This window comes from Ambystoma mexicanum, chromosome 4q (genome assembly GCF_040938575.1).
Source record: "Ambystoma mexicanum isolate Mex_15411 chromosome 4q, UKY_AmexF1_1, whole genome shotgun sequence".
NCBI classification, from domain to species: domain Eukaryota; kingdom Metazoa; phylum Chordata; class Amphibia; order Caudata; family Ambystomatidae; genus Ambystoma; species Ambystoma mexicanum.
In genome coordinates this window covers 34,501,364-34,517,684 of record NC_090928.1, presented here as the reverse complement: position 1 = coordinate 34,517,684, position 16,321 = coordinate 34,501,364, and the positions used below count along the sequence as shown (strand labels likewise).

Here is a 16,321-nt window from a genome sequence, read left to right as displayed (position 1 = left end):
AAGACTCATTATACTTACCTGTCGGACTCTTGCCAGTGAAGTTACTAGGCAGCAACGAGTCTGCATCAATCAACGTGCCCCTGCGCTGAAAGCGGGACGGAGAGCACACTATCCAAGAAAACAAGGTGAGCTGTGGATCAAAGGGAAGGGTTGGACCCTGGGGAAGAAGGAGTTCAGTTCAAGCACACAGAGACAATAGGGAGTTAAACTCTACCAATCCTGTGTTTCAGGCCCAGTCTCCAGTCGAATAGCCTCCAGGGAAGGGTTTGAGGTCGTAAGAGGTCAGAACAGGCTGAGTGATGTCCCTGTCGATACCAGGTGAGCGTTACACTTATCACGTTCGCTTTTCATCTTATATCTATTCCCAAAAGTACTATAAGGATTCCAAGTGTTATTCGACTTTACAGAAGAGCATGGTTTTTCAGGAATTAAATTGGCAACATTCAAAGAATCGTCGTTATTTCTCTGGGACGCATAGGGGCTTTTATGTTTATAAATGTCAGTGATTCTAAGAGAGTTTTTCTGACTTTCAGAACATGACTGCTTATGTTTAACTTCGTCTATATTCCGACAGTCATCTTGGGAAATTAAAAACTCTCTCTGACAGCAAGCCATTACATATTCCAGCATTACAGCTATTCCCCTGCCTGAGGCAGATAAATACGTGTCTCAAACCACAAAGTCCTTGGATTTCCCTGGGGCCCTTCTCCTCCCACGTGATCCTCCCAGCTAACACCGCCCCCAGGGTTAGGATCAGGAAGCATCTCCCTTTCCCTATCCACCTGCGAGGAGACTTTAGGTAGGGTTTTAGTGAGGATTCATTAACGTTGATACTTGGATTCATCTTCCTATTTCGCAGGTAGCTTGGCTCTCGCTGGCAAGAATGGTGTTGGTTCCCAAACTTCTATACATTTTTAATAATGTGCCCATAACGCCTCCTGCTACATTTTGGACAAGGGTTAGGCTGCTGATGATTAAGTTTGCCGGGGCAGGCAAGGATTGCATATATTTTAACTAAGCCATACGAGAGGGGAGATTGGACTACCCAGACATCTACTTGTACTATTTGGTGGCCCAAGTGCAATATACTGGTGGTGGTCCTCAACCCAGAATTGGCACATGTAGGGCTTGAGAGGGTAATGTCCTATCACGATGAGTTGAAATGAGTGATATGGGGAAAACGGAGAAGCAAGAGCAAGGAAATACAGCCAGTAGACAACATATGTGCAGCCTTGGACTAGGTGGCGAGAGTTATAGGAGAGGAAGTTCTACGCCCGAAGATCTCTATATATGGAGTCCGTGGGTTGGAGATGACGTATGAGAAGCTATTTCGAATTCACTTATTTGAGGAGGGCAGACTGTTCTCTTGGGAGCAGGTAATGGAAAGGCCAAATGCAATGCGATTACTATGCTCTTCTACTACAGATTGAAGACTGCAATGCAGACAGTTTGGCTCTGTATACCAGCAGATCCCACGTGGTTCACTATAGTGCAATGGGTATTTGAACCTCTGAGGGTTACAAAACTGGTATCCTCAATATACAGAATGCTAAAAATATTGAAGAGTGATAAGAGAGACACAGCCAGGTTATAGTGAGATAGGGTTTTTGGAGTTGCGACCTCAGATAGTTAGTGGAAAGTGGCATGTATGCAGTAGAAATATTTTGGACGCGGGTCATTGGAGCCATAGGTACGATGTTATCTGTGCAAATTACGGACGTGCCTCTGGCTTGCTTATTAGCAATCTTTCAGGTAGAGAACCACAGCACGAAAAGGTTGTTGAGTATGGCATCTTTAATAGCTTGATCCTTGATAGCCACAGCAATGGGCAATGCAGCATCGTTAACCCCTAGAAGCAGACCAAAGGACATTTGGGATCCACCAAGGGCATACATAGGAACCATGAAATTACCGCAATTCCTTGGTCTGACCACCACTACATTCAATTTGACCTTAATACATCTAGAGGATCCACTAAGACTATCATCCCGCTTCCTGCATCACTATCCAGGAGTGCCCGTCAGCTTACCAAGGAGAATATCTCACCCCACCTGTTGGTGCCTGCCCTCTTGCCCCCCTTCTCCTATGACCCTGAAGCCCTCGCCAGTGCATTTAAACTAGCCATCACACAAGCTGTTGAGGCCATAGCCCCACTCACCTTGAGGAAAGCTAAGAGAGCTAAACACTCTAATGCCTGGTTCTCCCTGGGGCATCTGGAACTACGCTTTAAGAAACGAGCAGCACTTTCATCCTGGAAAGTGAACCCTAATGACGCCTCAAAGGCAGCGTTCAAGGCTATCTCTAAAGAATATAAAACTGCTATAACTAGGGCTAAAGCTGCCTCCTTTAACACAAAGAGAGCAAAGGCAAAATCAGGGACCAGAGAAGTTTTTGCCATCTTTAAAGTGCTGGAAATCCCATCTGTTAGGAAAGATTTCGTAATTGTAGGTAATTTTCCTTCCATGTGGCAACCCCTAAACTTTTTGCTGTTGTTTTTCACCTTGTTCTCGACTTTGCCAGAGAAGTGCAGCCTTCTGCCGCACTCCTCTGGGCTTTCGCTCCTTTCTTACGGGGAAACTGACATGCCCTTAAGACAGTCAGTACCGGGAAACGCTGTTTTCCGTAGTTTCTTTTATCATGTTGCGGCTTTTGTGCAACATGACACAAGAGGGCACTGTAAGCTAAGTTACTGCTCTCTTGGGTCTCTAGCCTTCTACAGGCCCTAGATACTCTTTTAGGATTGTAACTGATCGGTGCAAGTGATTCACGGACGGGAATGGTGGCAGCAATCGTTTCTTGTGTTTAGAGCTCCTTTTGGCGTTTTAAGCGCGTTTCTCGCGCTTAACCCAAAATGGTGGCCTGGCTCCCAATATGGCCAGACCACGAGGCTCCTTTGTCCTGTCCGCTGACCGTCTTGCTCCCTTCACCTTCCCCAGGTCGAGCCGGCCCGGGGCCTTCCTTATTTGGGCATGTACTTTCCCGCGAAACACGGATGCTTTCGCGGGCTTCTACGTGCCTGGTGTGTGCCTCCAGCATTTGGGCTGGGATGTCTTGTCCCAATACACATCCTGGGTGCCAGAGAGTCTAGGGTGGTGTGAATGCCTGGGACCACCGTGGTCCGTGATAGGTCCACGTATGGTGTGAGTGTTGATGAGCGGATCTCCCATTGGGTCCCCTCCGTTTTGGCACGAAGGGAACCGTGGATAAGAGGGGGCTGGAAACACCACTACCAGGTCAATCTCCTGAGTTCTCACGAACGAAGGAATACAGGAGCCAAGTATCCTGCAACCAAGAGGCTGAACCGAGGAATCGCTGGTGACCCGCTGAAGGACTGCTCCTCTGCACTGCTGTCGCCTTGTGAAACCTTTTCACCTTTGATCGAACCAGAAGGCCTGTACTGGTACTTCGACCCTTGGAATAGCAGGGACAGCTATTCTCGGCATCTTCACCATCTCCTGCTAGTAAGCCTTCGGAAGCGTCTCTGGGCCATCCAGCAGACTGACCAGCCTACACAGGAGTCTTGCTCTGTAACCGCCGCCAGGTTGTGTAGTATTTCGAGTCCTTGTCACTCTCACACGCTTCGTACACTTGGCGTTCCCAGGTCTGAAGTGAGTAGTGTACATTTGGCTCAGATGCACACGGCCGCTCCGTTGCCCTGCTGTGGTAACAAACTGTGCGGGTTCCTTCGTTTGGGACGTCTTTTACTCAACTCTGCTGCTGCAGACTCAACACGACGACGAGACGTCCCCTGCTCTTCTGAACCTGCCAGCGACTGAAACTGACGCGGAGAAGCCTGGGTCTGCTTGCATCGGGGACCGGTGAGTAGCATAGCTAGGAACTGGTCGCCCTCCTGCAGGAGCCCATAGCTTTTCCCCGCTGTGTCAAAACAGCACGCCTTTCCGTACTCGCGCTCTGCTTCTGCCCACAGTGGAGGCTGCGCTTGAGTCGCGGAACACTGTTCTTCTGGTTGCTCAGCAGACTGCCCCATTCTGGCTGTAGTGCCATTATGGAAATGTCGAAGGCTGAGCGAGCTGATTTCGCAATGTTGAAGCAAACTCTCATTTTAAAGTTTGGGAAGACTCCGGCCCAATATTTGAAACGATTCAGAGAGTATAAGAAAAAGGAAGGTGGTACTTGGGTATCTTATGTCACCGAATCCTTGAAAAACTTAACTGGCTGGGTCGAAGGTTATAAGGTTTCTATCTTCGAAGGCATGATAAATCTTGGCATGCTGGAACACATTTTTGCCTCTTCTTCCCCGGAGCTTAAGCAGCATTTGGCCGATTCGAAGGAGATAGATCCTAAGAAACTGGCCATTGCAGCAGACTTATGGGTGTCACATCGAGTGTCCCATAAGGACAAAACTCATCCTGGTAAGCAGGAGGAAGGGAAAAAGTCCAAAGATAAGGAGGGTGGAGAATCTGATAAATCTTCTTCTCAAAAGGGCCACAAAAAGAAAAATAAGGGTAAGACACAAGAGAACTCACAGGGTAGTGGAGGTCAGCCTCCGAAACAGAACTCTGGTTACAATAAGCCTCCCTATGTAAACAGACCCAATGGATCTTGTTTTGCTTGTGGAGCAACTGACCACGTGAAGGGGGATCCCCGGTGTAAGGTTAGACCTTTGGGGGTCCAATCCGCTAATCTGGCCTTCTCCTCCTACGAGGAAGAAGAGATTACAGGAGCATCCTTCTCCTCAGACTCATTTCCCAGCGGGATAGAGGCTGAGGTAGTTTTAGTTTCCCTGGGTTCCTGGGAGCCTAAAGTCGCAGAGGCTTATGCTAGGATTCCAGATAATACCAAGCACTACTTTAAAGACAGTGTGCTGATCAATGGAGTAGATACTCCAGCTCTTAGGGATAGTGGGTGCAGTCGAACTGTAGTGGATTCTACCTTGGTAGACTCAGAGGAAGTTGCCAGAGCTACTCTGATGCCCACTAATTTGGCTGACGGCCCACTCCGTATGTTCCCAGTAATACCTGTAAATCTTACTTTAAATGGTACAGCAGTCAGGATTCCAGTGAGCATTCAGAGAAACGTCCCAGGAAAGGTCTTATTAGGTAATGATCTCAGAGCTTTAGGGCTCGTAGGAGACACTGCCGAAAGACCCTACACACGGTCTCAAGCACGGGCAGCATTGGCCAAGACCAATACGCCGCCCCAGCCGAAGGGGAAACCCAAGGCGAAAGGAGTAAACAAGTCAAGACGAGGGAAAGAGAATATTCCCCCGAGCTCGCCTACCACTGCGGTGGAGGAAGTTGGTCAATCGCCCGGGCCTGACGAGGAGGTGGCGATGCCTGAAGTATTTGACCCCAACGACCATCCTGAACTAAAAGACTTGTTAGTTGAAGGAGGTCCTGATAGGGACGAATTCAGTAAAGGCCAACGTGAGTGCCCATCTCTGGAAGGCCTAAGGAGACAGGCCTGCTCCCAGCTTGAGGGTGAACCTCCTGGGACGCATAGGATTTATTAGGAAGGTGGACTCCTGTATAGTGAGCCCACAGAGTCTACAGAAGGAGACCATAGGAGGTTGGTGGTTCCCCTTGCTGTTAGGCCCTTCCTCCGGCAGTTGGCGCATGAAGTGCCCCTTGCTGGTCACCTTGGTATGAAGAGGACCAAGCAAAGGTTATCCATGCACTTCTACTGGCCCAAGATGGGGGTGCAAGTAGAAAGTCACTGCAGGAGTTGTGCCTCCTGCCAGTTATCTGGTAAGGTTGGCTCGACAATCCAAGCTCCATTGGTACCACTCCCAGTTGTGGGGGTACCATTCGAAAGGGTAGGGATCAACATCGTTGGTCCCCTTGACCCGCAAACATCCTCAGGCAATAGGTTTATCCTGGTGCTGGTCGACCATGCAACCAGATATCCTGAGGCCATCCCATTGAAAACTGTAACTGCCAAGTCAGTTGCAAAAGCTTTACTTGGCATATTTACTAGGGTTGGCTTCCCTAAAGAAGTTGTGTCGGATCGTGGCAGCAACTTTATGTCGAAGTATATGCAGGCTATGTGGAAAGAATGTGGGGTCACCTACAAGTTCTCTTCTGCATACCACCCCCAGACCAATGGTCTGGTGGAACGTTTCAACAGAACGTTAAAGAGCATGATTGGGGCTCTGGAGGAACCTCAGAGAAGAAAATGGGATCTTCTTTTACCATGCTTACTGTTTGCCTACCGAGAGGTACCACAGGAGGGTGTTGGCTTCAGCCCCTTCGAACTTCTGTTCAGTCATCCTGTACGGGGACCCTTAGCCATAGTCAAAGAGGGATGGGAGATGCCCACTCCCCCTGTTACTACCAACGTAGTAGATTATGTGCTAGGGCTCAGAAAACGGAATTGTACTTCTGATGGGCTTGGCTAGTGATAAATTGAAGGCAGGACAAGCGCTGGTGAAACATTGGTACGACCAGAAAGCTTCCCTCATCAACTTTACACCTGGTCAGCAAGTCCTGATCATGAATCCCATAAGGCCTCGAGCTTTACAGGACAAATGGTCAGGCCCTTACACAGTGGTGGAGCCCCTGGGTGAGGTTAACTATTTAGTGGACCTTGGAAGGCCTGGACAGGCTCCAAAAGTGTTTCACGTGAATAGGCTGAAGGCTTTCGTCCCAAGAGTCGAAATCGCAGCACTGCTACTGGCTTCAGACGTTGAGGAAGAGGAGTCTGAACCTCTCCCCGACCTGTTCCAGAGCGGTCCTTCAGATAGCTCCTTTGAGGGTGTCCGAGTGGCCCCTCACCTGACTTCTGATCAGCAGGCTGAGGTGAAAAGTTTGCTTAGGCAGTTTTCCCCCCTGTTTTCACAGTCTCCTGGTTTGACACCTTGGTGCAAACATAACATAGACACAGGAGACAGTGTACCTACCAAAAGTAGGGGATACAGGATGTCAGACAAAGTATGGTCTTATATTAAGACCGAGGACAACAAGATGTTAGACCTTGGGGTGATTGAACCCTCTAGTAGTCCTTGGTCCAGCCCTGTGGTTTTGGTTCCAAAGGCAGGCACTTCTGAATTGAGGTTCTGCGTGGATTACAGGGCTCTGAATGCTGTTGCCAAGACAGATGCACACCCCTTGCCTCGAACAGATGAGCTGGTGGATACGTTGGGTGCCTCCAAGTACCTCAGCACGTTTGACCTCAATGCTGGCTATTGGCAAATAGCTTTAGCAGAACATGCCAAGGAGAAGACAGCATTTTCTACTCCAGACGGCCTTTACCAATTCCGGGTAATGCCGTTCGGGTTGAAGAATGCACCTGCCACTTTCCAGAGGCTTGTGAATCATGTTTTGAATGGGTTGGACGAATTCTGTCTTGCATATCTGGACGATAATATAGTAGTTTTCAGTGCCACCTGGGAAGACCATGTGAAACACCTCGGGATTGTGCTCCAGGCTCTTCAGAAAGCACACTTGACCATAAAGGCTAGTAAATGCCAGATTGGACAAGGCTCAGTGGTTTACCTTGGACATGAAGAAGGTGGAGGGAGGAAACAGCCTCTTCCCAGTAAAGTACAAGCAGTACAAGACTGGCCTACCCCCACTACACAAACCCAAGTGAGAGCCTTCTTAGGACTCACGGGGTATTACCGAAACTTCGTGGCAGACTATGGCACCATAGCTGCCCCTCTGACTGCCCTCACCACTCCGAAGAAACCCAAGAAGGTAACTTGGACCGACGAGTGTGAGAAGGCCTTCAATGGCTTAAAAGACTACTTGTGCCAGGCCCCTGTCCTCAGGGCCCCTGATTATCAAAGACCTTTTATCGTGCAGACGGACGCCTCTGACACTGGGATAGGAGCTGTACTATCACAAGTAGATGAGAAGGGTAAGGAACACCTTATTGGTTTTATTAGCCGCCAGCTTAAGGACAGAGAGCTCAGATGGTCCACGGTAGAGAAAGAATGTTTCTCTGTTGTGTGGGCCCTAAGGAAGCTGAGGCCCTACCTCTATGGGACCCACTTCACTGTGCAAACTGACCATAAGCCCTTAAAGTGGCTAATGAACATGAAGGGGGAGAATCCAAAGTTGCTTAGGTGGTCCATAAGTCTACAAGGCTTCGACTTCACTATTGAGCATAGGCCAGGTGTCCAACATAGCAATGCTGATGGGTTGTCCAGAATGTTTAACCGACCTGAACAAGAGACTCATCCAGGGGTGGATTAGTTCCCCCCTGTCCATAGTCTGGGAGGGGCGAGTGTTAGGAAAGATTTCGTAATTGTAGGTAATTTTCCTTCCATGTGGCAACCCCTAAACTTTTTGCTGTTGTTTTTCACCTTGTTCTCGACTTTGCCAGAGAAGTGCAGCCTTCTGCCGCACTCCTCTGGGCTTTCGCTCCTTTCTTATGGGGAAACTGACATGCCCTTAAGACAGTCAGTACCGGGAAACGCTGTTTTCCGTAGTTTCTTTTATCATGTTGCGGCCTTCGTGCAACATGACACAAGAGGGCACTGTAAGCTAAGTTACTGCTCTCTTGGGTCTCTAGCCTTCTACAGGCCCTAGATACTCTTTTAGGATTGTAACTGATCGGTGCAAGTGATTCACGGACGGGAATTGTGGCAGCGATCGTTTCTTGTGTTTTGAGCTCCTTTTGGTGTTTTAAGCGCGTTTCTCGCGCTTAACCCAAAATGGTGGCCTGGCTCCCAAAATGGCCAGACCACGAGGCTCCTTTGTCCTGTCCGCTGACCGTCTTGCTCCCTTCACCTTCCCCAGGTCGAGCCGACCCGGGGCCTTCCTTATTTGGGCATGTACTTTCCCGCCAAACACAGATGCTTTCGCGGGCTTCTACATGCCTGGTGTGTGCCTCCAGGATGTGGGCTGGGATGTCTGGTCCCAATACACATCCTGGGTGCCAGAGAGTCTAGGGTGGTGTGAATGCCTGGGACACCGTGGTCCGTGATAGGTCCACGTATGGTGTGAGTGTTGATGAGCGGATCTCCCATTGGGTCCCCTCCGTTTTGGCGCGAAGGGAACCGTGGATAAGAGTGGGCTGGAAAAACCACTACCAGGTCGATCTCCTGAGTTCTCACGAACGCAGGAATACAGGAGCCAAGTATCCTGCAACCAAGAGGCTGAACCGAGGAATCGCTGGTGACCCGCTGAAGGACTGCTCCTCTGCACTGCTGTCGCCTTGTGAAACCCTTTTCACCTTTGATCGAACCAGAAGGCCTGTACTGGTACTTCAACCCTTGGAATAGCGGAGACAGCTATTCTCGGCATCTTCACCATCTCCTGCTAGTAAGCCTTCGGAAGCGTCTCTGGGCCATCCAGCAGACTGACCAGCCTACACAGGAGTCTTGCTCTGTAACCGCCGCCAGGTTGTGTAGTATTTCGAGTCCTTGTCACTCTCACACGCTTCGTACACTTGGCGTTCCCAGGTCTGAAGTGAGTAGTGTACATTTGGCTCAGATACAAACGGCCGCTCCGTTGCCCTGCTGTGGTAACAAACTGTGCGGGTTCCTTCGTTTGGGACGTCTTTTACTCAACTCTGCTGCTGCAGACTCAACACGACGACGAGACGTCCCCTGCTCTTCTGAACCTGCCAGCGACTGAAACTGACGCGGAGAAGCCTGGGTCTGCTTGCATCGGGGACCGGTGAGTAGCATAGCTAGGAACTGGTCGCCCTCCTGCAGGAGCCCATAGCTTTTCCCTGCTGTGTCAAAACAGCACGCCTTTCCGTACTCGCACTCTGCTTCTGCCCACAGTGGAGGCTGCGCTTGAGTCGCGGAACACTGTTCTTCTTCATTTGTGCACTAAACTGAACTGCCTGATTTCCCTCGAAGAGACTCCCCTTTTGCCCGTTGGCACCAGCGTGTGCAGGTACTTTTGAGCACAAGGCTCCGCTCTTCGTAGGGCTCGGACTTCCTTTTAGTTAGGTGCCTCTGAAGGCGGACTGGGTCTAAGCATTATTTCGCACTGCCTGTTTTCCTTCCCTTTTAGGTGGACTACACATTTCGTGCATCTAACGCTTCAGACTTGTTGTATTTGTATATATATTGTATTGGTATGGTATGTGTTGGTTTACTAGAGTTGTATTGTGATTTCTTGCTACGGTCATTGTTTTAAAGGCCTTGGAATGAATGTGTATATATTTTTAATATAACACCTGTTTGGAGTAGTTTGTAAGTGTCCTTGCTTTGTGTGCGCATTGCGGGCTTTCAGTCACCCTCACCCCTCTTGAGACCTAGTCTTGACCGCCGCGATCGCTACCCTGATTGGTCTGGCTTGTCCAGAGGTTACCCTGTTCCAAGTAATTAGGTTGGCCTTCTGAACTTCTGCGCCACCATGAAAAGTGGTGTAATAACATTCAAACTGCCATGCTTGATAAACTTAACACTCTTCAAGCCAAAATCTTAGCTCATCAAAAAGCCCTGACTCGCTTAATAGCTGACACTCACAGCAACCCGCCTTCAGCTACCAAGTCGGCTCACCCCCTGCCCTTTGACTTCACCGGGATCTCTAAAAGGGACCACATCTCTGAGGTGAGAAGAAAGGTTCACTGGCTTCCCGTTAGAGAAAGAATTATGTTTAAAACACTCGCCCTTACGCACAAATGCATACATGACTAGGCACCACTGTGCCTGGTCCAAAGAATAACCAAGGATACCTCATCCAGGCCCACTAGAACGCCCTATGCCAACAAGATTGCCACTCCCAAGACCCGTAGAGTTCGCGCAGGCGGTCCCAGTTTCCCCGCTATGGCCGCCTCACATTGGAGCGCTCTACCTGCGCACATCAGGATGATTGATTCTCATATAGCCTTCCATAGAGCTATTCAAATCAGGTTATTTGCATGATTGTATACTGCACCCCTACTCTCGCATTAGCTCCTGTGTGTGAGTCATTGTTATCACCTGCTGAAACTTACATCATCACTCAATGTATCTAATGTTCAAACATTCTATGTACAAATTACCTATTATTGTTTCATTCAATAACCTGTATGTGTGACTAAGAATTTACAATGTTGGGCAGCTATCACTGTAACCCTGAACCACGCCTTCGTACATGTGCCTGTAATAGCGCCTCGATGCCTTTGGGCCGCAGCGTGCTCTACAAATTTAAATAAATAAATAAAAATAAATAAATAAATGCACCAAGGGGTGGATAATGAAAAGACAGATAATGGAGGTTAAAAAGGGGTTGGAGAGGGTTTGCATTGATCCATACAGGGAATGGTTAGTAGCTGATGCCAGTTATATGATGAGGTTGGGATTTGATGGTGGGTTTAAGAAGAGAAATGGACATTTGGTCATACAGGGGAGACCCTAAGGCGGTCTACCTTCTCTGAGAAGAAAGTAGCAAAGTCGGAAGAGAATAGAGGGGAATTGAGGGAACGATCAGGCATAGGGGCAGAAAGAACACGGTCAAGTGACTGGAAGAGACGACGTGGATGAGAAGAAAGAAAGAATAAGATTAGTAGAGTTTTTTAGCGTCCACTGATGTCGTCCTATAAGAAGAGTGAAGACCAGATAGAACAAGAAGATCGGCAGAGTGTTGAGTTGTTCTCCATTTGCACTCGGCATGACAAAGAGAGCACCAGAGTAGTATGAGATCTGGGGCCAGCCAAGGGGCGTGCTGGATGAGAGCGATTCAGAGTAGAAGAAAGAGCAGAATTAAAAGATGAGAAAGCAGAGTGAATGGACTGAGTGGCAAAGTGTAAAGGGGACCAGATAAAAGATGAAAGTGAGTGAACAAAGTCAGAGGGAATAAAACTAGGAAGATTGCAACGAAAGAATTTGGGGGAATTGCTGAGGATAGGAGGAGCAGGTGGAGTGAAATGAAAGTGAAGGAGGAGGAAATGATCGAAAGATGGGAATGGAAGATTGACAACAACCAATGCTGATGAATGAGATGCAAAGATAAGTTTGAGAAACGAGCCGGAGATGAGATAGGGAGGAGAGAGCTACTGCAGCATATGTTAAATTACCAGCACACAGTGCAGGAAAACTCCCACCAGGAGCTGCAACCTTGGTGAAGAACGTATCACCTTCCAGACTCCCCTATCCACGTGCTATGAATGGGAAACCACACCCTCAGTGTTCGCCAGAGGTGGCATACACCACTGGCGTGCAGGACGTTGTGATTCACGCAATTTCCCCCAAATTGTCAGAATGCTTCACCTCCACACTCCAGCCTCTGATCCTGTGCCGCACTGCAACCGCAGGGATATTATCATTATCCACACAAACAACATTGTGCACAGCAACCACTGCACCGAGTTTGGGAATCAAGGCCCCCTTCCTTCATCAGCAGTGTTGTGGAGTGGTGGGGTGTGATCAGACAACCCTGGCAGCCAGTGAATAATCAATGCAGTAATAAATCAGACATGGGAGACAATGGTGTGTATTCATGGGTGTCCATGCATGCTCAGCTAAAGCGTATGTAGCATGTCCCCTATTTATTCACTGAACACCATGACTTACATGGCAATTCACTTAGGTGTACATACCTCAAAACAATTAAAACGCTAGATCATTAATTCGCCCTTTTTTGAAGATCGATACAAATCTAGCCTCTTTCCATGAGGCTGGAATCCACCTGTATCAATTATCGCTCTAAACTCTTGCAGGAGTACCAAACTCTATATCAAAACTTAATTTTTGCTACATCTGATGGAATATGATCCGTGCCAGGAGCTTTACAATTTTCATTTAGTTAATTCAACTGTCAACAGCCCTTTCCTACACCGAACTGTGGGGTAGGGTCCAGCATGTGCATGCGGTATCCTTGGCTCTTGGTACATGCTTGAATAATGATTGCACAATTGAGTGGCATTGTGTATCTTTTGTTAGTGTTTCTTCTGCATTTGTGTACAGCACTTAGACATAAGCACTCTCTAAATTTAAATAAAGTAAATCCAATCTGCCTTTTCCACATTCGACGGTAAGTTACATACACTCTTACACTTACTCACAGACTAAACTTGCTGCAGTGTTAAATTAAATGTGGACTCACCTGTTTACGTAACTTTGGTGATCTTGACAGCTTCAGAAATGTCAAATGGGGAGTAAAACCTTTGTCTTCTTTTACCGGGATTCCCTTTTCTTTAAATTTCCTTTGCAGGGTTTCTAGTGGATACGGAAAGAAATGCAATGGTTGTAAAATATCAAACACTACACTAAACATAAAATATGACTTTGGTCCTAATAAGTGAATCAGTCTTATCGTTAGAGAACACATCATCAGTGGAAAAAGAGGCCTAGTGTTAAGTCGGTTCCCTGGCCACAAATGACTCTGACATCTGGTTGAACTGTTGACTTCTTTACTGAGTTTCAAGTACATAAGGTCAGGTTCATTAAGTCATATAAGTAATGGGACAAAAAGCGTCCGGTCAAGTCAGGATCTGTTCCAGGGCAAGTCCTTTAGGTCATGTGTAGGTTGAGCTGTCTGCACGCTAAGGCTCATTTTATTGTGACCGCAAAAATAACGTACAATAGTTTTTTGCTCCTTATCTGAACCAGTCAAGCAGTGCGCTAGCTATATTTCTTCATGAAATGCATACTCACATGTATTGATTTTACTTGAATTCTTTTATTTGTTGGATTACAAAACATAGCACACATCACATTCAGTTTTGTCAATTGGTCTCAGAGGTCATTGATAAGTTGTTTTCCTCTTCTAGTTGTTTATCCTTAATACCATTCATCAATTGGATTTTCATTGATTGGTTATTCTCTCAGGTTCTAGTTCAATGGTAAGTTTTTTCTTTCATTGTTAATCCTTAATGCCATTCATCAATTATATATTAATTGATTGATTAGTTCCCTCTCATCAATTGGATTTTGTTTGATAGGGTTATTTTTCCTTTAGTGGTTTATCCTTGGTGTCATTTATTACCACACATTATGTGTCCTCATAATTCCCTCTCGACACGTGTTTCTCCATGGATATATCTCCATGGTCCCTCAGGAGAGAGATCTTTAACCCAGAGAGGTGCCCACAGCTCTCTATTTGTTCTAAGAATTTAGGAAGCGAGGAGCTCACCTCAGTGAGTTAGGCCAGAATATCATCCGCAAAGAGGGACAGTTTGAACTCCACCTCCCCACATCTTATGCCCTTGATCGCCTGGTTGGGCCCTGATCGCAATTGCCAATGGCTCCATCGTGAAAGCATACAATAGTGGCGAGAGAGGGCACCCCTGCCTCATCCCCATGTAGGTGGAATACCTCAGATGCGATATCGTTGACCAGCACTTGCGCCATCAGCTGGGTGTACATTGTCTCTACCCACTTCAAAAATCCTTGCCTGAGGCCCATTCCCCTCAGCACCGACTTCATGAAAGGCCACTCCACCCTATCAAAGGCTTTCTCGGAGTCCACAGAGACCAGGCACGCATCACCCCCCTGGGCTCGGGCTTGGTACAGTAAGTTAATAGTTTTCCAGATGTTGTCCGCGCCCTGTCTTCCCTTTATGAAACCCACTTGGTCCCCATGAATCAGGGACGGCATCAGCCCCTCCAGTCTAGTATCCAGGATTCTAGCCAAGATATTGACATCATTGTTTAGCAGTGATATCGGGCACTAGGAAGCGCATTTCTCTGGGTCACGGCCCTCTTTATGTATTGTCACAGTCACTGCATCCAGCATTGAGCTCGGCAGGGGATCCCCCAGCAACACTGCTTTGTATACTCAAGCCATATATGTGACCAATGTGGATCTAAATCGCTTGTAGAATTGCGCTGAGAACCTGTCACTCCCCGGTGCTGTACCAGACTTCAGCCCTTTAATGAACTGGATTACCTCCTCCACAGAAATGGGTTCCCCAAAGCTCAGTGCATCCCCCTGTTGTACACCTGGTAGGGCAAGGGAGTGCAGAAACTTGGCCCCTCGTCACCCACAAATTCTGTCGCATAGAGCCCTTCATGCACCACCACCCCATTGTCGCCCCCTAATGGTTAATCGTCTTCTTTTTCCTGTCCTCCTTCAATTTCCATGCTAGAACTTTATCCACCCTTTCTCCTTGCTCAACGTATTTCTGTTTCAAGAACAATAATTTATTTTCCATGTCCTGTACTAGGATCGCCTTAAGCTTGACCTTGTAAAGTCACAGCTTCACCACGCTAGACAGTGTGAGATACATCTCCTCAGGCCCGCCCAGCTGTAGGGCACAGATCTTGAGCCTCAGCTCCCCCTCCTCTTTCCCCCTTTCTTTCTTTTCTGGGAACCTATTCTAATGAGCACCGCCATCAACGTGGCCTTAAAGCCCTCCCGGAGAGTTTTTTGTTTATTTGAAATCATTTTTATTGATTTTACACGCTTCAACAGACCACCTTACAACTGTTGCTTAAATTCACACAATACACATTGCATTATATAACTCTTATTTCCCTCCCCCAACTCCCCCCTCCCTACCCGTCCTACGTCACCCCACCTTCCGTGTACTACCACCTTACCACGCCTTTCCCACCCCTCTGTCACTCATGTCGCTGTCCATTCCGAATCCAGAGTACTCTGTTCCGTGCTGCCCAGATCTGCTACTAACTGCCTCCAAACATCCAATCCTCCCTCCTCCTGTTCCGAGTTCCTCCCTCTTACATCCTGCCACACTACCGATTCTGCATTTGCCCATTTCAACAAATCTCTCCACCACACTTCCACCACTGGTCTTGTCCGCGCCTTCCATCCCATCACTATTCTGCATTTCGATGTATATACACTAAATCCTTAATTTGCTCACCTGTTTGATTCTTTTAGGTCTCGGGAAACCTTCTAACAGGCATGCCTTCGGAGATCCCACATCCAGGGTAATCTCTGAATTTGTCAGTGTTTCAGCTACTTCCCCCCAGAATTTGCCTATCTCAATGCATGCCTAGAACATGTGCACCAGATCTGCATTGACCTCCCCACACTTCGAGCATGCTTGTACATCTGCTCAGTGAAACTTGGCTATTTTGTTTGGGGTCATATGTGCTCTGTGGGTAATGTATAGCTGGATCTGTTGTAACCTTGCATTCCTCAATACCTTTTTGTGCTACCCCAATGCTCTGTTCCACATTTCGTCTGAAATTGGTTCGCCCAGATACGCCTCCCATTTCTGTCTCGTCTTTCCCACATTATCCTTAACCCTAGAGATCAACAATTCGTAGATGCGTGAGACTTCGTGCCTTCCTTTGGAGACATCAGAAAATTAATATACCACCCCATCTGGCTGTGGGGGTGCGTCAGTCTCTGGCCATCTCCGCCTTAGGCTCCTCAGGAGGTGGGAATACGTAATAAATTGACCTCTATGGACTCCTGTGTTCCCCATCAGCTCCTCAAATTCCATGGGCCTCCCTTCCTTAAGTAGGTCCCCAACCGTTGCTACTCCCATGGGTTCCCAACACCTCTTCA

General features: G+C 47.9%; 1 protein-coding gene across 3 annotated transcripts in view; it reads right to left on the bottom strand.

The window, feature by feature from the left end:
- Window positions 1-16,321, bottom strand: part of AKAP7 (A-kinase anchoring protein 7) — a 1,276,362-nt gene that overhangs the window by 644,120 nt on the left and 615,921 nt on the right. For all 3 annotated transcript variants that reach the window (XM_069607402.1, XM_069607404.1, XM_069607403.1), the window contains exon 6: window positions 12,948-13,060. In XM_069607402.1, coding sequence (XP_069463503.1) covers window positions 12,948-13,060 — 113 coding nt within the window. The remainder of the gene's footprint in view (window positions 1-12,947; window positions 13,061-16,321) is intronic.